Source organism: Leptidea sinapis, chromosome 23 (assembly GCF_905404315.1).
Source record: "Leptidea sinapis chromosome 23, ilLepSina1.1, whole genome shotgun sequence".
Taxonomy (NCBI): Eukaryota; Metazoa; Arthropoda; class Insecta; order Lepidoptera; family Pieridae; genus Leptidea; species Leptidea sinapis.
In genome coordinates this window covers 8726267-8752017 of record NC_066287.1, presented here as the reverse complement: position 1 = coordinate 8752017, position 25751 = coordinate 8726267, and the positions used below count along the sequence as shown (strand labels likewise).

At 33.7% G+C, this 25751-nt stretch overlaps 1 protein-coding gene across 1 annotated transcript in view; it reads left to right on the top strand.

Moving 5' to 3' along the window:
• LOC126971209 (zinc finger protein 395) overlaps positions 1 to 25751 on the top strand; it is a 73783-nt gene that overhangs the window by 27344 nt on the left and 20688 nt on the right. Inside the window, exons 3-4 of the mRNA XM_050817386.1 lie at positions 8462 to 8586; positions 12514 to 12671. Coding sequence (XP_050673343.1) covers positions 8462 to 8586; positions 12514 to 12671 — 283 coding nt within the window. The remainder of the gene's footprint in view (positions 1 to 8461; positions 8587 to 12513; positions 12672 to 25751) is intronic.

Genomic DNA, 25751 nt, shown 5'->3' with positions numbered 1-25751 from the left:
CTTACTTTGTACCAATGTATACTTTGTAACAGATATTTAACAGTAACAACTACTATGTAACTAATATTGTACCCCAATTAATTATTCTTATTATAGAATAGTCTTACGTTACTACGGCTCACACACCACGAACTTCCATAAACCTTCTCAAGGCCAGTAATGCTTTATTATTGCATAAAAGCATCCACCGAGGTTGTCAAAAAACACAAAAGGGTTTCCATCCTTTAGTTGGTATATCATTGGGTATCTGCGTTTTTTTAAGCAGTCATATTATATCGAGTTGGAAACACAGCGCTATGTTCTAATATAATACTAATACTTTATTTATAATAAGTAATACTTTCTTTTATTTTTTACGCTCACTGCAAATTGAAGTTAAGTACTTAATTAACAATGTTTATTATATAATACTAGTTAATTATTTACATGGTTTCATTGTTAATTGTAATTAAATTCCAAAACGGTTTTGCAATGATAATAAAAAGGGTGGGTCCTCTCACCCCGAAACTGGTTAAAACTGTATCAGTGTGATTCTGATTCCGATCTGCGTCAGTGATTCTGACGTGGTAGTTCACCACAAGCATGTCATACTAATAGTCAGATATCACATATTAAAAATATTTGTTTGTTGTGGATCGAGTTAAATTTTCTCTGCATCTATGTTTTAAACTGTGTTGCATTTACTGCATTGAGTATTGGCTAGGAACTATTTACATTTGATTCATAAAGTGAGCATTGCACAGTTAGTCTTGTTGTATTCGTTATAGTAGAGGTTGAGGTTATCACCAATCTAGAAATGATAACGGAGTTTGTCAGAATTGTAAAAGTTGTGCCTATTGTTAAAAGCAAAATTAAACACTCTTTATTTTAATAGGATTAACAAAAGTCACATTGACAATCATTAACATTTGTTCTTCGCTAACAAAGCAGAATATTGTCATCAAATTAAACAGTATATTTGATAATATTAATTGTTACAGCTTTATGTAATTTATAATATGAATAGCCGACCATTATAAAGTCCCAGACGCTTATTGTTAAATGCGACAATATGTAACTATTTTAATATACAAATAATTATGAGTGAACAAAATGAATAATTACAGATCCGAGTGTTCAACTTCTGACTTTCTGTTGACCTACCCAAGGGTTATTCCACCTTGAGCAGGAACAAAAAGTATGACGTGCAATCCTGTAATTATTCTCCGAAATATGTCTGCCAACGTTATTTTAAAATCATCGTTTCGCGTAATTATGGGTAATCGACCAAATACAACTAATCAAAAAGGTTCGCATAAATCTTTATTAATTTTATGTGCATTATTATTGTACAAGTATCCAAAGAATTTCAAATGTTATTCCAACTAGTTTTTCTGTTATGACAACATTTAAACCAAGATAATAGATACAGTTGTGTTTATATATCGATTAAATCAATGGCTTTGTTATTTTCGAACGCTTATTATTTCAAAACGTGTTAGTTCACTTATATTTGATGAAAATGCATTTATCTACGGTTTACGTTATTTCATGCAAAAGATGGACAAAATGGCGTGAAGGTCATCTAACTTACAAGAACGGTGCCGACCTTTCACTAAACTCTTGCAAAACTGTGTCTACGACTCTAATCAATAACTAGCGAGTGATTCAACAAAAGTTCAAAGTCAAAGTTATATGATTTACCACCCCTACTGCAAGCATGATACATCAACATTCTATGGATAAGGTCAAGCCTAACATACCTTTATAGGAGCAATCTTTATATCTATATTTATTATATATATCATGGTCTTTGTTTGAGGCTCAATCACGCCTAAACCACTGATCGTATCGACATGAAACAACCACCATTCTATGCGAAATTTATTCTAGATGGTTTATGGCTACTTATTTTTCGAATTCCAACGTTCCTTCATTATTTTATTTCCTTTTAAAATTCGTACGGTGAAGCGGGCGGTAACGGCTAGTAACTAATAAATAAAAGCGTTACGTTCACCAAAAATACTAATTTGTTCTATTATTCTGTCTTCGCAAGCATAGGTTAAACTCATCTCTAATGAGATCCATGTGAGTAGATTATATAAGTCAAGTATGTACGACTTGCTCAGACTTTACTTATGCAAAACTGAGCTGAGTGTGACCTGAGCATAATTTGCATTAGGCTGTCTTAGCTTAAGCTCAATATAATTTCAGCTGTCAAATGACTAAAAAAACGAAATTAAAAGTAATTTAAAGCTAACACTTAGCTATGTTTTACGTGAGTAAAGTCTGACCTCAAAATCTAACCCCCTTATTCATAATAGTCTGCCAACTTAAAGCATTGCTAATTCTCACTCTGTCTTTTTCTATTGACCTAAGTCAGAATGAGAAAAAACACTCCTTAGCGGCTGTTTAAAGTTAGCGGACCATTATGAATAAGGGGGTAAGTACGCTCATATAGTTCTCAGCCTGTCTCCATTTTTTTGTCAAAATTTCCGCTCACCTACGCAACGTTAACTAACAACGAAAACCATTCACTGAAAGATATTATTTCTTATATTAGAATAATTGAAGTATTATTCATTTAAATTTTCCTCTTTTTGCGGTTGCTGCCATTCTCTTGCCGGATATTTTTTGTTACCTAAACCAAAGTCGGACCAGGGTTAAATACAGCATACAATATTTAAGGTGACTGTATCACTAACCGGCTAAGTTGTTCATTCACCTATGAAATTTAATTTTAATTTTAAAACACTTCTACCTGCAATTGTCAAAAAATGCATCTAGATGGCGTCTCATTCCAGAAATAATAAGATAAGGTAACAATAATCCAGCTTATGTTATATTTATTTATGTCAGCCTGAACCTGCACCACGTATTGTCTCTTAAATTAGTTAAGTTATTATTTTATTTATTTTTTTACAAAACAATCAGTCATTTACAAAACTAAATGCAAATTTATAACTATTGCTTAAAATTAGACCTGGAGTTTCCTTACGGTATTACAAACAGTGAGAAAGCTGTGAGTATTTAAATTATAACATTAAGTTACAAAAAATAAAATTTATAATGATACTAAAATAATAATCGTATAATTGTGAGTTCACCATGATAAAGCAATAAATATCCCAACGCTTTCAAAAAATCGTCTTTTTAACAGCAAGGAAATAACCCACATCCCTTTCCTAAATAGTTAGACACAAAGCACGAATTGACTTGAAACGCTAACCACAAAGTCGCGCGTAAACGAGTTTAAATAATCATACAACAGCGCTATTCTATGCGTGTTTTGTAGGTATCGTTATTGTTGAGGCTGTCTGGTTAGGTCATTCACATTTTATATCAACGAAAAAACGTTCACGACCTAAGACAACTAACTAGTACATACAATGACTCAATAGTTACGATACTCGGTATAGTTTTTGTAAACAACACAAATACCATACAAAATACTGTGACGTCATACATTTTAAGGATGTTTTGGGGCTACAAATTATCATACTATACTTATAAGGTATTGTAATGTAAATGGCACGAGTATATGAATCAATCTTTATGGTACAGGTAGCATGACGTATTGATAAAAAATTAATTTGTCTCGCTCCGAATTCGGTGCGATTATAAAATATGCGATAGTCAATTGACTTGAGTTTATTTTATCGTATTTTATTATTTATGACACGTTTCCGTTTTAACCACTAAATAAGTGTTTAATTGCGCCGTTTTTTTATGGTTTTTCAATCGTAAACAAGCAAACATTCTTCTAAAAATTCTCTTTTGTGGAGCCGCTGATGTGCAAAGAATTATGGGTAGTGGTACCACCATGAGATGATCTGTAGGCTGTGTTCTTGATTGATTAATATTGATCCTTATTATATGATACAATCTAAAATATTATTAATGTTAACATACAGCGCGTGTTAAAAGGTCGGCCAGGCAACAACTGACAAGGTCGACACTGAGTTACGTATAAACGCGTATCACCTACTCGGTGACTGGCCATACGTCACAATCGCAAAATAAAATGTCAACAAGTCATGTACACCGATCGACGAACGATAGCTTATTTACCGGCCGGCACCCGGTTATATACCGGCAAGACTTCTTGAAGTGTTTACAACGGTGAAACAAGTTTTTTAATATATTATCGATATATGTTTCGATGATAAAATCAACCTTCGTGTGGGATTGTGCAACGTGTATTGGAATTCCGAAAGCCAATCATAATTTTGCCACAATTTTCTTTAGCTTGTGAAAGCGTGTAATCTTGGCCATCTCTAAATTGTATTGCTGCCGGATGTTAGTTACATCATCGTTATTTTTGTTGAGAATTTTGAGGCCAATCAATAACAACATTTGGCAAGGCTGTTAAGCCGTACGTTTTACTGTTTACTTTAAAAAAAAACATGCATTTATTATCTGTCTGTGGATAAAATAAGACTTGGCTGTATGGGCTTTTGACCCCTTTGCCTGTCCAGATGGACGAACAGAACCAAAAAAAAAATGTCTGTGGATTTTGCTACCCAGTCAACATCATGAAATGCTCATGACGTTAAGATGTAATCGTTATCAAATCGTAAATATAGCAACATCCAGTTTCCAGATTAAACTTCTAAAGAAGGTTATATTACTTTTGATTCTTTTAAAAAAAATCAGTTATTTATGCATTTATTTTATTTGAATGCGGATGACTTCTAGAACTTAATTTTAATATAAATGGGCCGTTCAGTCGTATTAAAATTGGGTTCTATTTATGGAATTTACGAGGAAATGTGTGAAATCTTCAAGAATAACAAGCATTCGTAAAGCTATTTAGAATGTACAACAACTAGTTTGATAAACTTAAACCTGGAAATGATTATTCATTTAATTTTGAAATATTTTTTGCCAAATACCTCGGCGCTGTCGAAACTAGTCATAAACAACGATACATCGAAACGTGTCGGTGAACTCATTATTATGTGTAAATATGTAAATTTTTATTAGTATATGTTTAGATAATAAAAACGTCTGGATAGAGTATTTTGCTGTTAGACAACCGATGGAAAACAGGCCAGGTTTAATACTTTAGTGTGCGTGACGACGAGAGGTTAACTGTAAAACTCAATTTTTTTCTACGTTTTCACATCTGTCATCAAAGAGGATGTAAATACCACGTAATAAGAGGCGGGGCTGCCTGAGTAAAAATTGGAATTTATTTTAGTATGAAACGTGCAATCAATTGACATAAGTTTGAAGTAGTGCTATACTAATAACAGCATCGCGATTTGCGACGAAGTCTAATCCGGCTAAGTTTGGAAGGGAACCGTTTTTCTACAAGATCATAGCTGTCATCTGTCAATCTAGCAATGGATGCACGTTTCATACAAACGAGTGAATCGCTTTTTTCTTAGAGAGTTTCGCTAGGCTGGCTAGTCGTAGAGGTATAAATGATCTAAGAGTATATTATAACTTATATTATAAGAAATGAGAATAAGGTAGCGGGCTGTAACAACCTACGGAAGGTCGTGCTTACCACGAATCACGAAGGAAACATGCCATGAAACTTGTTTACTTAATTTTCTGTGTTTGCCTTCTATAATGTCATTACTGTCATTGCTCTGCTTGGAGCGTTTTGTATGTGGCTCTATGCGTGACACTTGCTGATTCATATATCATATTTGTGAATGAAATGGCTCCTCTAACCGACTTGATAGTATCACGAAATACCTCGTTAACATGTTCAAGAAAGGCTTATATCTATTAATTAGTATGCAAAAAGATGACGTTTCGAGGCCAACATAGGATAAAATCTTTTTTTTTATCCCGTTGATAATGTCAAACCATTTAGCGTTCGTAGGTAAAATACTCAACAGTAAATCTGAAGATTTCATCTCGATTATACGTTATTCATGTTAACTACAATGTAAGTGTACAAAATTTTTAATTAAATGTTTTAATTTACTTAATTCTTTTTCAATTAATTAAAAGAATAAAAAGATACTAAAATAAATAAAAATCTGGTAACTAAATTAGTAACTACCTATTTATACAATTTAAATACTAAGCTAAAATAAAATAATTAATAACTTTTGAATTATAAATAATAAAAAACAAAAAACTTCAAAGAGATGAAAACTTCAAAAAGCGGAGGTTTACAATACGAAATACAACTAAATTAACAATATTTATTTATACATACATTAAAATTGTGCATAAATTACTCTGATCAATGAAGCTCTGACTAATTCATAGACTATTCTTTTTTTTATGAAAATAAGGGATGACGCGGGCAGGACGATGAGCTGATGGTTATTGATACGCCTTGCCCATACAATGCAGTGCCGCTCAGGATTCTTGAGAAACCCTAAAATGCTGAGCGGCACTACAATTGCGCTCCTCACCTTGAGATATAAGATGTTAAGTTTCATTTGCCAACTAATTTCACTAGATACGGCGCCCTTCAGACCGAAACAGCAATGATTACACAATACTGCTTCACAGCAGAAATAGGCGCAGTTGTGGTACCCAAAATCTAGCCGGCATCTTGTGCAAAAGTGCCTCCCACTGGTGAAATTTCGAGCCGATTGGTTGGATTGATTTCATTGAAATTACACATCTAAAAGTATCGTAAAGTTTGATTATATAAATATTTACAACATTATCGCCCGCAAATTATAACTGTTACATTATATTTATAGAAAGATGTTTTTAAATTTAATGTAAACTGTAACATTATATATTGTTTGTTCGTGGTTCAGTGTTCTCATAAGTCAACGTACTGTCATTATACTGATTCTAAAGGACAGTGACGTGATAAGCACCTATAGCACAAGTACCTATACCATATTTGATACACGTATTGTTTTATGGTGGTATAACTTTTGGTATGTTAACATCTCTATAGCTTTAAACATATTATCAGTTTTTTTCGGGTAGCTCAGCCGATGTTCTGGTAACATCGCCTTCAATCAGATGGAACCTTGAATACCTTTTCAATTAAAACATTTCTTGCCTCCATAATTTCGAAGCAAAATTTGGATATGAGCTGAAAACAACTAATGATAGTTACATATGAAGAAAAATCTTTATATTTACAAAACTTTCCCATATAATGTATAATAGTACCTACCAGTAAAATAAAATTAATAATTTCATGTTGTGTTTACCTATAGTTATATATTTTTTGTTCCTTTTTATAAATTTTATTGTAATAACTATCAATTGGTAGACCTAAAAACGAATAAATATATAAGAACTTTGTAAAAATGTGCCGCTGGAACTTGTTTTATAAATACACAACAATAGCCCTACGCTAAGTATTCGCCAAGTATTATTCGCTATATAAAAACAGTCATCGCCAACCGTTTTTCAGACTCTGCGTCACCGCAATGTCAATTACAATTTTTATAAACGCAAGAATAATCATTCATTGTCTTATCGTTGCATTTGCAGCAAAATTTGACCGTGGAATCTAGAGGTTAGTAGGTATATTTATTTCTTATCGGTCATCAGTAACGGTTCTTCACTTGGGCTATCAGCTTCTAGCAAATAACGCTAAAACACTACACAGAACAATAAATTAAAGATTGTTTGTCATTAACAAATTATATACTTTTAAATATTCTACAAAATCTATTTTTCATATACTCCACCTGCTTCGTTAAGTTTCTTATCGATTGAAAACTTTATAGAGTTGTTAAACAACTATGATTTCGTTAATATTGCCAAAAGTTCATTTCTCTCATGACCTACACCAATAACTGTATTGTAATGTCAAAGGCTGCCGAACCAGAGGTTGGTGAATAGCGGAGGTTATCGGCCAGACACGGCACGGGGCAAACGCCTCGCCTTTTACGCAATTCCAAAGACATTTAAGACTACCCAGACATTGCCCTATCTGCGATCATCAAACTCCACGACTTATAATCCAAACCAAGCCAATAATACTTTGACAAGACCAAATGAAGTACACTAGAAAAATATAATTTTTGACACAAAATGTATGTTTTGAGAGCCGAATTATGAATCGAATTACAATTACTACCCTAATTGCTTCTAAAAAAGGATTTAGTTGGTGAGCAGCTTAAAAGGGTAACTTAAGAAATAGATTTATTACTTATTATTAATTAATTAAGTAATTCAACAAGAAAAGAGGAAAGTCGGAACTAATTAAACATCAATTAATATATTCGATCTTAATATCTCAAGGACCATCCTTTCACATCCGAATGCGTCATATACATAATAATACTACCTGTTGATTCAAACATAAACAAGAGAATTGTCCTCTACAAGGTTTTATAGACCATATTTTAAAAGTATTGCTCTTTTCCCGTTTTATGTAACATGTCCCAGATAGTAATAATTTATTATAATAAAATTATTACTTACGAACTACTGATGACCTCCAAGGTCATTGACCGAAAATCTCTCTTTTACGCGACTGGAATTAGTTTCTGTATATTCTTATTTTTATTTATATTTAATATTTTGTCCTCAGATCTCGGAAGCGTGGTCCCAGCAGCTCGTACGACTTGGGTTATGTGGAACGTGACGAAATGAACGAGTGTAATGCAGCGCTGGTACTCATGTCTTTGAGTTGCTCACCTAACTCACCCAGGCCCAGTAAGTAAATCTATAGTTTAACTGCACAATTTAAACACACTTATTGTTTTTAGGGTTCCGTACCTCAAAAGGAAAAGACAGAACTCGGTAGGCGAGTTCCACTCGCAGTAGTCGGTTTTTTTAAGGAATAGCGACGCGCCGTATTAGATTTTAATAACTAACACATAACTTTAAAATTAACTAATTAACCGCCAAGAATCTGTAAAGCGAAATAATAAAAGCATAATTTGACTATTATTAAGACCCTAATTTTTAGTTTGATATTTATTGAATAAATTACTCAAAATAGACACCAAGCTATTTTCCAATATCTTTGCCCGAATATTTAAAATGACGTTCATTTAGTAAGTACAAATTTCTTATACATTAAATTATGTAATTATTTGCAATATACATATTGAGGGCTATGAACCAATGTGTGGCATTATCATTTCATTTATTGTAAAAATTTTTTTCATTATTAAAATTTATTTTGCAATATTTAAATAGTATTCTTATATTCAGTCAGTAATGAGACTTGATTTATGTCTGTTACGGAGTTGAATAAAAGCAATCAACAAATATATCGCAGGTGTTGCCAGCTGCCAATGCAGACTTAGTTTCTTGCAACATTCTCATATATTACATAAGTTACCAGGTTATTTCTGAAGGCAACTTTCATTAAACTATGAAGTTGTGTTCATGAGGATCCCTGAACTGAAGCTAAGACGTATAAAACAAAATCCTGGTCGATTAATAAACAAAAATAGTTTTAGCATCTACTTTTACCACTAAAGAAGGAATAGATTAGGAATGAATATATCTTAATTAACGTGCTAATCTGTTCTACCATGAAAAATCATTAAGTATAGTTTTATTGGTGTGGTTGGTTTAAATACTCACTTAATTATAAGTAAAAAAGTCTACATATAAAAATGATATGAAGGATTATTTGTGAAGACTAGGCGCGACAACGCAAATCATTACCTTATCGCTACAATATGGCCGCAGCGTAAGTAGTTAAAACTATTTTGAATACAAACCATATCGTTACCGTATTTAACTTTTGTCATATTATATTGACAGTGTAACTTTCTAAATTATTATTATTAATTGTAGTGTCTTTCCTAACCTTTGGTAGTTAAGGGAGAGAAGATTTGTTACTTGTTAGTACACAAATAAAATTTGAAAAACAAAATTTTATGAACGATGCGGTATTCGAACCCACGACCTCCGGCGTTCCGTGCCGGTGCTCTAACCAACTGAGCCAACCGTTCGAGTACCGCCTCGCTATAAAATTCTGTTTGCTTTGTTCAACTCTCAGGTTGTGGCTTCATCTACAGGATCTACTTTACAGTTGATAACCTGCTCAACCCCAATATTTGAATATTAGGAAATTGACTTGAGATGTCGCTCTTGTAAATCTAAACAATATGTTATGTTTTTAAAGTGATAACCCTCGCTTCTAGGATTAATACACAAATAAAATTTGAAAAACAAGTTTGTTTTGTATTTTTGTTTGTTTTGTTAGTAATTCACAAGAGTATCTAAAATATATAAATATCACTTCATGCTATAAGAATGTACAAAAAATGAGAGATATATATTGGCTAAGAGATAGTAAAAGAGCGCGACATAATGAATTTACTCCCATATATTTCATTCCCAAACGCGCTTTATAAAGTATAACACCAATATTGTAACTGCTGCAATACTTTTTGTTACTTCCCAAAATATTGGCACGTTGTGTAACAGTTTTGTATCTGTCAGTTCTATTTATACATTTGTAACAATAGCAAGGGTAAGGTTTTCCTTTCCCAGATTATGTTAAAATATAACATTTTACAGGTGAAATGTTTAATTTGAAGATAATACAATTTGGTAAAGCTACAAAATGTTAATATTGTCTAGACTGCTGTCTAGACTTTGTCTAGACAGGTATTCTGAACAGAGCACATATTGTGAGATCTGTCCCGAAATTCGCTCTCTTTATTCCAGAATTAATTCCCGAAATCGAGTCGTAATCTAACCCTGATTGAATATAAATTATCACAGCAGTGTTGATATATTTTAAAGTTCATAAAGAGTTTTCTAAAATTACACGATACAATTATTGAAATTCTTTTTATTTTTAAGGCTTTTTTCTTTAATTTGCAAATGGAATGAACAGATTGATTATTTAGGTCGCTTCTACGGAAAATAGCATTGATATATATTATATGATCGTTAAGGTCCTTAAAATCTTTATTTTTATCTTTTATACAGTGGGTCAAGTTCAATTAACTTTTAAAAAGTAATATAACTGAGAAAAAATTAATTCTGATTATTTTATTATTCCCGGGCTGGTCATCAGCATTTGCACACCCTGGTTCCGGTCTATCGTTCAATTTTAGGACACTTGTTTATAAAGTTGAAGTATATTTATTTCTGCTGCATAGCTACTAGTACTTATCGAATTCATCACAGCGTTTCCCCAATGTAAAAGCCGTTTTTTATCATAAATAATGTAATTTAATTATTAAATAATTGTTTTACTTTTAATCATTGATGAAAGCTCTAAAGATTGATACATCCAAACTAATTTGTTATGTATATTACAGCTACAATAAAATACTCTATTTGATTAAAAAGAGCGGCCGTTGAGTTTCTTGTACGTTCTTCTCACGAGCTCTTCTTTTGACTCACGAGCCTAATTGAATATAGTTTATTTGACTTTGACTTTAATTATTGTAAGTGATCACGTACCTGAAATAAAATAGTAGTTTGGTTGGCAGCCCTAGCAACAACTTACGGCGCATGAGTTGCAATGGAACTTGCGAGAATAGCAGTGCTGGTGAGTGAAAGTGAGTGTTCCGTTTTACAGAGTCGCTTCTACGCACTTGCGCAGCGTACATTATACCTCGTTTATTATTGACAACCTCAATGCTGCCAGTTTCCATTTTGAAATGTAAATGTAACGTTATTTATTTAACTGCTATATTATATTACTATTTTTATTTTAAGATAGATGCCCTGGTAATGTGGTTAATACTTACCTAAGTTAAGTCCATATTATGGCCATCGTGATGTCAACTTACTGTGGCCTTAGGAAGTGCGCTGTAGTGGGACGCGACTTGCGTCGACACTCCGGCTCCTTCTCATGTCCAAGTCAGTTCAGTTAGTGCTGGGGCTGCTGCTTCGACTGCAAAAGACAGCAAACATCGACTTACATCTTTGTGCCGTTTGGTGTCGATACACCTGGCCCGTGGGGCCAAGTGTAGTGTTACACACAGTTTTACACAAATTATCTTGTCCCAGCTTGGCAAAGCATGTACTACAGATGCAAGTCAACGATATATTTAAAACAATATAATCACCTAAACATACATAAATACATAAAATCATCCATGACTCTGAACATCTGAAACATCCATGTTCATCATATAAGTGTTTGCAACTACCGGGATTCGAACCTGAGTCCTCTAGCTCATTAGGCAGTAACTATTTATATTACTAGTACTACCTTATTTTATATTTTGTGCCTCATTCAATTTTTAATTCAATTTCATACTTATTTTATATCAATATAATATCTCTGTGTAGGACGTATGTAGGTCTGAATTTGCCTTCCTTCCTTCCTAATTTAAATTGAAAATTAATAAATTAAAATTATTATCAATATTTTTATAACACTTCCTAAATTAATAATGCGGAAATAAAATAATTCTAGGGCAATATGACACATTCATCAGTTATCCTTAAATACTACTAGAGGACGGGTGCAGGTGATCACCTACCTATCACCTACACCTACAAGCTTGTTCGTCCTTCGTTCACATAAAAACCTACCGATGTCACTTGAAGTTTACGTGTCATACAAAATTATTTAAATAGTTTAAAAAGTAAACAAAGACTGCAGTTGTTTAAGATCAACAAACATATTATATTAATAAGTGTATTTTTCCCCAGGTGCGTGGGGTGGCCGTTCTTCAGTGTCTCCAGGAGCCAGCAGCAGCTCGGGGTCTTCATGGCGATCTGGCACACCGTCTCCACCTCCCGTCTCGTCATCATTCAGCGACGAGGGTATCGCTATGGATTACGAAGATCCACATCCCCGCAAGAAGAGGGTAAGTTCTTACCCCACCTTAAATTAAGAAGGAAGCAATTATTATCATTTTGTATACGTTTTAAAAAGTTTTATGTCATTTAAAGAGCACATATCCTTACGCGTGTAATCCTTACTGTTAGGGCAAAACTGATCGATTTTAATCGCGATTAATAATGTAGCATACGAGTGCTATTTAAATGTATGTTAAGCAATAGGAACTGGTCACCCAAGACTATAAGTTCAGGAAAAAAAATATTTTGTCAAACAACTTCATCTAAGAGAATGTTGACTATTAAGTTTTGACTTTTGACATCAGACATTTTAAATTGATTTTGGAACGAATCTCTAGTCTCTGCCCTATTAGTGATTTGACATTGACAGTAAAAATGTACATAGTTGAACAACTACAATATTATATAAAATACGAACAACAACCTAAAAATTATATATAAAAAAAACTACAATATATAGTCATCCTAAGACTCATTATAGTATCTACTCAATTGTTTTTACTATACAAGCTACACTAATAAATTTAATACTTAAACTTAATACTACTCAATTGTTTTGTCTACTCAAAGATAGATTCTGTCGTCGTCCCGGAATGTCACACACGGAAGGTAATATATACATACAATTCGACAATTAGTTATTGAAATGATTCGTTCTTGGCCGGTTGTTAGTTCCCATAATGTCGAAATTAATACGATCCAAGCGCTGCCAGTTGCCACCACGCACCGGCTATTGGGCCATGACACAATTCTGCAGCTCGCTTTCATGTTACGAACGACTCAATATTACGTACACTGCTCTACGAACGAATCTATGCTCTTTGTACTGTAATTGTGGCGGCAAAAACATTTTTGGAGTTGTTTTTAATCGGGGTCAATGCTAACGATTGGACGTCCTCAAATCCTCACTTTACATATTATATTGTAATTGAAATGATTTTTAAAAAGATGAAACTGTACATGATTTTTTTAAAAGACTGGTAATGAGTCTCTTGCCAAATCTTCTCATATATCAAAGCTCGACTGTTTCCGAAATGGTGGTAAAAATAAAAATAAAACTTTTCGTATTCATAAGTGTCACTTCCTTGACCTACATGAATAAAGTGATTTGATCTGAGGTTATACTTTGCTTCAGTTGGTGCTTTATTTCTTTTATTATTGTACACCCTTATTTAAATATTACCAAAAATGGGTGTATCGGTTACTAATAATTATTACCATTATTAAAAGACAATCCCAATAAATTATCTCACGATAATAGGGATTCATTAACAAATTTCGATATACACAAACTATTTTATTTATAAATCGCTTGTTGTTGTTGGCCCCGCCCTACTTAATGCCCGGCACCGGTAAGATTCCTGCATTAATACACTTTCATTTATGAGTAGGTTTTTTTCATAATTATAATTCTCTAGATTTTTTTAAAGTTGAAAATGTTAAGCCACAACATAAGAGTTGAACAAAACGTACAAGATTTTATGACGATACGTCACTCAAACGGTTAGTTCAGTTGACAGAGCACTGGCACGGAAGGCCAGAGGTCGTGGGTTCGAGTCCCGTATCGTTCATAAGCTTTTGTTTTCAAATTTTGTGTAGTTGAATATGTTATCATTCTAATACTAGTGAAATTACTGAGCAAATGAAACTTAACTCACTTGTTGTAGACTAAACCTTAGATAATTACATCTAGACAGAGCCTCTTACTGTCAGCCAACGCATGATAACAGTCCAGGTTTATTACTTTAGTGTGCATGACACGCTTTATGTCACTTTTTTTATGACAATAAGGGATGAGACAAGCAGGACGTTTAGGTGATGGTAATTGATATGCCCTACCCATTACAATGCAGTGCCGCAATTGCGCTCGTCGCTTTGAGACATAAGATGTTAAATCTCATTTGCCCAGTAATTTCACTAGCTACGGTGCCCTTCAGACTTAAACACAATAATTCTTACACATTACTACTTCACGGCAGAAATAGGCGACGATGTGGTACCCATAATCTAGCCAGCATCCTGAGCCTCCCAATTTGAATTACATCCGTGCGTTGTTGAACAGTTCAGCTAACAGAGGTTAACAGTTCGTACGCTATTTTTTCGACTAGTTCACAGCTGTCAAAGTCTATCTAGTCTTAGATCATTTATCTAAGACTTAAACCTAACAAAGCATCATAATATCGTACTTATAATCTACGTGTTGACTTGATACAGGAAGCAAGTTCTTTGTTTGAAAGCTCGCTGTAACTCCTAATGCAATTTTCGATGACGCATTATTGTGTGAGTAAGACACAGATGCAACTCTTATTATCTAACCCTGTCCTGTACTCGTGCCACATAAAGTTAAATAAACAAAGCGCTTTAATCGTTTATCATCCGCTTTTGTTATATCTTCACGTGCAAGTATCATTCAGCAAAAAATTATAAATCTTCAAAAATCTTGTCTCGTTCAATAATAATCCTTTGATGACATAATCAATCATAATCAACATCACAGCACATACAAACTGCTCCAGTTAACTATTAATTTGCTTATTTTAATACACTTATAAACTACTTTATTTTGTTTTTCCATCCTTTGCTAAAACATTTTGCGTGTTTGATATTTGTAAGCACGACACATAATTTAGTTTTCTATGGAAAAAACAAATTTATTTTAAAGTATTCCTGAAACTTTTAAGCGTCCTATTTTTTTATATATTTTTAATTAAATAGTATTTGAGTGCTAAATAAATTATGACACAAAAATAACTACAACTGTTTTCATATGCTGTAATCTTACCTCCCTTAAACCTTTGATAAGAAACTCAACCTTGGCTCTTTTAAAATCATTATTAGTATTATAATACAAATACTACGCTCTACTATAATATTATCATTAAAAAGAAATTTTACATATTTAGATTATTTAACAGCTTAAACATATTATTTTATTAACATTTTTTATTTTATTTAACAGCTTAAACATATTATTTATTAAAATTTATTTCATTCTCGTCCATTGGTTATGGTTCAGTAGACATATGAGTTAGAAGAGTCTTATAGCTAAAGTATGATACAAATGGTCTAGTTCACCAGCTAACGTCAGGGTGTTGAATTTGGGTGTCAATATGCGAGTGCATCGTAAAAATTCTATCTGATAATTTATTCCTTACAAAAGAATTAAAAGAAACTTATTAAAGAGCTATATTAAACAATAACTTAGTGATATGACATGTAATTTGAGTTATTTATCATTATTCGCCTGAACAAACAGTTCTATCGCTTGAGTACTCATTGATTGTATAATAGCTTTTATGAGTGAAATAAAACGTAACTTTAAAGTCTATTTAAGTCCAACTTTGCCATGTAACTATATAAGTAACATAACTGAAAAACCGGCCATAACATTAACTACACTTCGAAGTTAATTATGACATAATAATAACCTACTCTTAAGCTATACACGTGTATGAATGACGCAGAGTACGATAATAATATATGTTCTGTGCAGCTAGCACAAAGCTGCAATGTCAAGGTGCAGCCGAGTCGGTTGCGTAACAACGCTGTAAAACTGTCATAAATATTATAACGACAACTGCGACATCGTGACAATTGAATATTATCTACAAAACCTTTGCCTTCGATGTTGTAAAAAAAACGTGATCTGTACAAGACAATAAGACAATATACAATTTATTTTTAATACAGCCTAGCGAAACTCTCTAAGAAAAACGTACACTCATTGACAGATTGACAGGTGACTGGTATAATCATGTAAAAAAAATCCATTACTTTTTAAGCAACTGTTCGCTTTCAAACTTAGCCGGATTATAGTTCGTGGCCAAGCGGGATACTGTTATTACTACTATTAAATTTATGTCAAAGTAGTACTTACATCCTCTTTGTTTTAAACACGATAATCTAAATTCTAAACTGACTTTAAGAATATTCAACAGATTATGATTTTATTATTTCTATTCGGATTAGAAAATAGATTCTACAAAAACAAGCGACCAAGGCCGAGTCTAAACATATAATTAATTATGATTATGTAATATATTCTTTGGTTGCAAACAGATGTTGATATAGTATAACAAGCGGGTCAAAGCTTACGATAAAATAGCATGATGTTATTTCATTGGTAACTTAAATAACAATTTGGTTGTGAAAGTTAAAATTATATAAACAATACAACCATTCACCATGTTATTGATTTTATGTGAAGATTTTGATTACAATCACCAGTAAATTAAATTTTACGAGTTTTCAAACACAGGAGCGGTGTGCCCTCGTATCAAATTTGTACACACACAATGAGAACCTTGAAAATAGTACGCATGGTCTCTAGTTTATATACAGTTGTAAAAACAAACGTATAATATACTCATTGTACGTAAAAATAGGTCAAATAAATGAACGAACTCTTTGTTTATGTCGTACTTGTTACGTTTTACGTAAATGTACAACTTTAACGAGTAACAATACATGCGTAGGTATAAAGTGAGATTTAATTCAGCTTATTTTGAATTAAATAAAATAAAATGTACGCGAATATTACATTAATAATAAACTGATTGTATTCTCTAACATTATACAGTAATTGATTATGATAATAAAAATTTCGTTATGTAAAATACAGAAGTATTCAATAATTAAAATTACATAAGTAATTATTGTCTGTCTATGAATAAATCTTTAGAGCGTACTTAGCCATTGCTCAGTCTGTACTTACGTAAAACTTAGCCGAGTTTGATAAAATGCGCACTTGACTTTTGCATTCGGCTGTGTTACCTTAATCTCAGCACAATTTCAACAGTAAAATTACTATAAAAACGAATTCAAAGTTTATGCTAAGCTTATACTCAGCTAAGCGCTTTTATGTAAGCAAAGTCTAGTAGGTACGCTCTATAGATCACAGTTTTAGAATATACGGTTGAAAAATTCATATTATATCGTATTGAGGTGTTTGATATTATTGTATTGTACAAGCATGTGAGTAATTTACGTACCACTGACGTAATGCTACAAATTATTATAAGTAAATAAGTCGTTACTACGTCTTATATTGAAAAAATACCGTACGTAACTAATAGCTATTCACATTGGCGTATAAACCCCCACGCGCTGTAACCTTGTGACTACGCCAAAATACCGTAGGCGCAACGCAACAACTCGTCTATATTTTCGTCTAATCTTACGTAACAACTATTTACACTATGCACACTGTGATATCATCATTCACATGAGTAATGTTTAGAGCTACTAGCGACTGCATTAAATAATCCGTAAAACCAATGAGAAACGATCGGAATAATTGTAAAGAAGATTGTCAATTGCAAGTCTTAAGGTGTATTAAGTAAAAGTTCAACTTTACTACTAATAAAGTAATTTATACCTACTGACTATGTAAAAGTTAAAGTCAAATAAACTTTAATCACTTATTTTTTTTTATGGAATAGGAGGACAAACGAGCGTACGGGTCACCTAGTGTTAAGTGATCACCGCCGCCCACATTCTCTTGCAACACCAGAGGAATCACAAGAGCGTTGCCGGCCTTTAAGGAAGGTGTACGCGCTTTTTTTGAAGGTACCCATGTCGTATCGTCCCGGAAACATCGCACAAGGAAGCTCATTCCACAGCGTTGTAGTACGCGGAAGAAAGCTCCTTGAAAACCGCACTGTGGAGGACCGCCACACATGCAGATGGTGGGGATGATATTCTAACTAGTGGCGTGTCGGCGGCAGGAATCAGGTTCAACTTAGGCAAAACTCAGTGCTTTTGTATCGTTACTATAAATATTTCTTTTAAATTACTGAATCTACCTCATGTTCGGAAAAGGTAGAGCTCTTGAGAAGGACATACAAGAAACTCAACAGCCACTCTTTCAATCAATAGAGTATTTTACAATAGCTGTAATAAAAACAAATTAGTTTGTAAGGTGATGCATCCAATATATGAATAGTGTACAAAATTAAGTGCGTTTTAAATATCAAATATTTCATAAAACTAAGAATACATTGTATTAACATAAATTATCCAATATTGGATGCATTAACCGTAATTAACCGTAAAGCTTCAATTCATTGTTTGTGTAAGTCGTGATTAATGTCATAGTTAGTAATTGCATCCAACAAATACAATGATTTATTAGCCCTACGAGTTACGAGTTTTCTTAAAATGTACACAGAGCTGCCCTTCTGCCTAAATAATATATGAAAGTTTTAATTGTTTGATGAAGTCATAAACATGAAAGTTTTAATTTCTTTATTAGTTTTATTACTGATGGTGATACTGCATAGATCACCTCCTAGATTTTTGAGATGTTTATATATTTTTGGGGTCGGGAGGGGATATTGAAGGGCCGTTGGGACAGTAAAGTACTCGAATGGTGACTACCTACCCTGAAGACGTAGTGTTGGTGATCTGGTCAAGATCGCTGGAATACGTTGGATGAGGGCAGCGCAGGACCGATCGTCGTGGCGATCTTTGGAAGAGGCCTTTGTCCTGCAGTGCACGTCTTCCGGCTGAAATGATGATAATGATTGAAATATTGTGCTCATTGAAGTATGGCCTGATGAAGATAATAATAATCATCCCACATATTAAAGTTTTTAGTAAAATCATGACACACAATCTGATAGAGAAATCACCTCTCTAGAAAGACTCTGCGACCTTGTCAGATCTAAAGTTTTCCCAGCTGTGATATATATATTCTTTTTTTTTTTCATAAAATATTGAACATAATAGAATACACCATGTTCGCATATCATTATTACACTACCGCATGCATTACAAAACGTTTGTAAAAACTTAATGATACCGTGGTGTGTTGGAAATGTTGTATTACTTTTAAATCGATTTCCCAGAAGCGAATTCGCTTATCAAGTTTACCTACACCATAAAACTATATTGCGAGTAACCTGAATTATGAAAGTAACCTATAATTACTTGAAAAGTGAATCTAATATAAAATTTTCAGAAATAATTAATTCGCTCATCTCTGTTATATTTTTAACAATATAGCAAGGGGTTCGGAATATAATTATTAGAGTCTACAGAATTACCGGAATCACTTGGAATTACAAAGTAGTAACAAAAGCGTTGACGGCTTCTAAGATGTACAGCACTTTGAAAACTCTTTGAAGGATAGTACATCCAAATGATAAAGAATCTAGCTCCCTTTGATGGCAAAAAGTGTTGTTTAAAAGCCTGACAAAGTATTGGTAAGGATATTTAATGAATTCCAACCAAACAACGCATGACAACCATAACCTTAGATAACTCATACGTCTAGACTATGACAGCTGTATACACGTCGAAAAATAGCGGTGAACTGTTAGTCTCGATTTTTAGTAAATGCACACACACTCAAATAAAGTGACTGATGTATCGCGAGTGTAACACGTAGCTGACATAAAAAATAGGAATCGTTTCCACAAAGTGAGACCGGTGCGTCCGTCTGTCCACAGCGAGTTAAAAATAAAAAATGCAGTCTTATTACGCTCTTGCGATTGGCAATAGAATATATTTAAGAACAGACTTAGAGTCGCCAAATGATCCGACAACTGCGCAATCATAAAATACGTGCATCGCTCATGTGGATATTATTGAAAATTGTTCCTTGGAAATCGGGTAATGATGATGGCTTTGAGGAAAATAGATATGAAGCTTTCACGTTGCAAGTTCGACGACACCTTTATTACTAACGCACATTTGCCAACAATTCTTTCATTGCCGAATTAATTTTGCAATAGTATTTTGAGACTCTTGGATAACATAGCTGTTATGTTTGTGTAAAATGCTTGTCTACTATGAAGACGCTAAAAAGCTGAGTATCACATTTCCGAATTTATCGTGTGATTAAAGAAATCATGGTGTAAGTTCTTGTTAGTCTGTCTTTTTTTGTGAAAATAAGGGACGAGACGAGCAGGACGTTCAGCTGATGGTAATTGATACGCCTTGCCCATTACAACGCTTAGGATTCTTGCAAAACAACAAAAATTCTGAGCGGCACTACAACTGCGCTGGTCACCTTGAGACATAAGATGTTAAGTCTCATTTGCCCAGTAATTTCACTAGCTACGGCGCCCTTCAGACCGAAACACAGTAATGCTTACACATTACTGCTTCACGGCAGAAATAGGCGCTGTTGTGGTACCCATAATCTGGCCGGCATCCTGTGCAAAGGAACCTCCCACTGGTATTAAATCTTACTGTGTACTTAATGGAATGTAAGCTACACTACAACTGCGCTGGTCACCTTGAGACATAAGATGTTAAGTCTCATTTGCCCAGTTATATCACTAGCTACTTCGCCCTTCAGACCGAACGAAGTAATGCTTATACATTACTGCTTCACGGTAGAAATAGGCGCCGTTGTGGTACCCATAATCTAGCCGGCATCCTGTACAAAGGAACCTCCCACTGGTATTAAATCTGTACTAAATGGAATGTAAGCTAGACAGCTTACGACTAGACTAAGGATGAGATCTATAAGAGCATACTTAGACTTTGCGCAGGCTTTACTTACGTAATACTTTGCTGAGTGTGATATAATGGGGACGTGATATTTGCATTTGTCTTATATTATGCTCAGCATAATTTCAGCTGTCAAATAAGTATAAAAACGAAATCAAAGATTATGCTGTACTTGTTTGCTAAGTTTTACGAAAGTAAAGTCTGAGCAGAGTCTAAGTACGCTCTATAGATTTCAGCCTTAGACTTATTTAAAACTTATTCAATAGTATCTTTCTTACTTTATGTATTATTTTGTTTTCGATAAAAAGAACACACACAAATGATTAATAATAAAGTTGAAACTGAAGACGTTATTACGGCTCTCGTTTTGACCTATTTGCTAAATATAGATCCGTTGTAACTTATCTTTCAGTATTACAACTGTGGGGAGATCTTCTGAATTTAAATGTGATATAGCTACAGTTTAAATTTCAAAACCAATTATTATTAGTCGATATTGTTTTATCGACAACAATCTACTTGACCGTTTATACCACACCTATGTATTAAAGGAAGTTACTTCTTCGGTATACATTTTGAGAGTAAAGTAACGTTTCTTTATACTTAAGTATCACAAAAGTGATATTAAGCTGTCTTCTTTCTTCGTATCGTTTTAAACCACACTATCCTTTTCACATAATTTCAATGTGTGAACTGTCAATGTCACTGTGTAAACTGTCAATGTCAATGTTGCAACTGTCAATGTGCTATGGGGAAGACGTTTCTGTTTTTTTTTTGTGAGTATTTAATAAATTTATTCATTATAACTAGTGACGACAAACTGACACTCGCGTCTCTCTTGCTTCGTTGGTACGTTCTAGTAAACAAACCTCAATTTCAATGTGGGAAATGTTTTAACCTGAATACTTTTTGATCCCGACCACCTAGAAACCCAAACTAAACGTTTTTTCAAGCTTTATTCATCCAGATCTTTCGAACGATATGGGGGTCTGTACCTATTTGGTCAGTTGCTAAAGAATAAAGCTTCCAACGCAGTCTTTGTGATTTATATCTATAATATTTAATATTTATAAATCTACCTATAGGTAGATAGCATTGTATTTCGTGCTGAATATAAAGGATCATTTTAAATAGGATTTTTAAATAAAATGACAAGCGACGTTACCTCGTCCTCTTTCAACATAAGAATACATTTTATATTATATTTTGAATATACACCTAACCTTTTCGTTTACACTATAAATAATAAGCTACTCTATTTCAAAATCCTGAAAAAGTTCAATTTAAAGTTCTAAAGTAATTTATGTAAAACATCTATAATTTTTAATGATGTTTACGCACTTCAGACGGTAGTTACATTAATTTCGCGAGTGTTAATAGTGTCATTCATCTACGGATGAATTATCTTATGCGCTGTCAGCCCTCGGATTATCGGCCTTTGAGTTCACTAACCCCATGCTTGATGCACACATGTGATCTTAGAACCAGTTCTTGTGCACCATTTATTCTTCATGACACGCTATGGCGCTATAAAAGATATTCTATTAAAATTCAGTAATACTATCTTTCTAACATAAATTCCGAGCTGTCCAATTATGGTGGCATTCAATTTTAAACAGATAATGTACCCGCAAAAATTAAGCATAATTTAGGTACCTTGACAAAGATATACAAGCTTACGATATGTAAGTTTTTTACTACTGACCACATTAATAATTGCAGTTGCAGTTTATTTGTTTTATCATTTTTTTATTCAAAATGCAGCCTAAAAATCACTAAAGAAGGTTTTATTCCAGACTGCCCTGTTCAGAGACAGTGTAAATAAGACGTTTATAGATGTCAAATGTGTGTTCAGCTGTCAAACCCTTTAGTCATATAATATAGCATCATTATAAATATCTTCTAAAGTAACTCATTTTATGCATACATCTACTAGCCACTAATTTCCCTTCGAGATTGTTGATTAGTGTAATAAATAAATTATACGACATACGACGTACACTGTCTCATATAATAGCAATCGTATTACATAATAATTGTTATTGGTATGACTGTTGCCATCCGTAACATAGATGAACAATTCCGTTGTTACCCAGTGTAGGAGTGACGCCAACTGCCAGACCTTGGCTAAGGACGCGACTGCTATAACCAAGCAAGGTCTCGCAAACTCACTCAATGCAATATTATAATCCGTATGTACATCTTTTACCTCATTAAAAATTTAAATAACAATTTCGGCTCTAGAGCATTTGTGATATAAAAATATGAACTTGAAATAATAATATTCACACACTTTTATATAAATTATCTGGCCCCAAACTAGGCATGGGCTGCAGGATAACGTAAACAACATCATATAATTGTTTGCACCTACCGTGAGTCGAACCGGGACTTCTAGCTCAGTAGGCAAAGCCACTAGCCACTGGGTTATATGGGTATTACAATTATTTATAATTGTTATGATAAATAGCTACCCAGCAATGGTAGATAGATACTGTAGTGGTTGTTAGTCTAACATTGTAGAGCTGATAAATGACATCGTCCACGCAAGAACTATGACTTTGAAAAAAAAAAAACGCTGGTGACTCCGCCCCCAGGGCTGACGTCGATACCAACGACAGTAGGCCTGTTGCATCACGAGATGCCACTCTGGGCTTGTAACTGCTAATGCAGAAACATTCATTGCATAACCAACTATACAATGCACGTCTTTATGCACACGATACTTCCATCTGCATCAAGCAACAACATCACTATAACCTACACTGGAAATATAGTTTAGTTTTGAAGTGCTGTGAACATTAAAATTCATATCCGGGTATGTTGTGTATAAATATCGTTTATTTTAACACGAAAACAGATTTTACTGTGTTGACATTATACCGCAAACGAACTTGTCAATTAATGATCTGTGTAACCTTAACTTTTTAAAATCAACCTCGCAGTGTAGGTAACCTTGGTAACACACGATACGCTTGCAACTATGTATATTGACGTATCTCGACTCGCGATAACAAAAATCAAGATTTATTGCATTTATATTGACGAAGAAAGCACGAGCTGGAGACGTAGACACGTGTAACCTCGCGTAGGTACGCGTGGCGTAGTAAACCTATGGAACTATAAATACCCTTGCACATTTTATATTTCTATTTTTCACAATAATAATATGCGAAACCGCGATAAGGAATTTGATAAGTAGATGTGTTACACGGGTAGACAGGTACCTATATTATATAATTATGTCATAGTTTATACACGCCATTATGTATTATTTTTAATCTCGGCTCCACGCAATCGCATTACAGCTCTAGGTTAAGATCGAGGACACGGCTGCAGTTTCTAGACTTGTTAATAAATATACGTTAGTTATGTAATATGTAGTTACAAGTAAAACAATGATGGCACTAATGTCACGACATTGTACACATGTTATATAAAATTAAATAACATTTAAATGCTTTTGGTTGAATTATTACTTACCACGAAATTTACATACAGGTAGGTACAGCTTATAAGAGGCACATCACACAAAAGGGGGTTATGTTTATTTGGTGAAATCCCGTCATCGTGATTCTTTTGACATTGACATTGTAAAAATATGAAACCTCGCACCTCCTTCGTTCCGCAGCGTCAGTCGTTTTTAAAAACAATCTGTCATCGAATGTAACGTTAACATAACGCATGTGACGAGAGCGACACCTACACGTACGTCAATAGAATACGTGTTATATGAAGGCCACTTTATCGCCGAGCAATGATAAAATAAGCCAATTGTTATCTGGAGAGGTGGCAATACGACTTCCGCGTATGCTCAGGGCCAGAATAATTATGCTTTAATAATAATTAGAATCGCAAATCATCACAGCACTGCGAATATCTGATAGTGTTGTTGATTTTTCAATGTCTTATCACGTTCTGTGTTATGTCTATCAGGAGCTGTAGAAAATTATAATTCGAAATAAAGATATGTACAAAAAGGTTTTATCTGGTTTGTTTATTATTTGTCGAAATAGCCTTCACACTAAATTGAGCTTCAGTTTTGAACGGACACGTCACTACCATTACAAATTCTGTTGTTATATGCAGATTGCACGCTTTGCGTTTTGAGACACGTATATAGGTAATATTGTCATGCTCAAATCAGACGAACTATTTGAAGTGTTTCGTAAAGTTTCGTGCTGTGCTCTATTTAGCGGTTGTACGTTTAACCTTATTGCGAAGTGTCGCTTGTTGCCTCAGGTCCGCTCAATAAACAAAACATGTTTTTTGTGTTTCAGACTTTGCTCAAGGTTGTATAACGTTGCACTGTATAATATTTCCACACGGTATTCGCGGCCTTCGCGCTATATTTAAAACGCGGAAGACATTGCGGTATTAGAAGCGCGCGGATAACTATACAGTTAGGAGTAAATATAAATGGCAAACATAGAACAGAACTGGTTCCGTACACGGTATACAGTTAAACAACTCCCTGTTCGCATGTCGCACTATAACACTTCTTGGTTTTTTATTTCCCTAGTGACTAGACGACTGTACAAAAGCTGTTAATGAAACTTAGCGTTTCACATCTTCCTGTACTTACTTAATTGTATATTAAAATCGTAAAAATATACACTATATTGTTA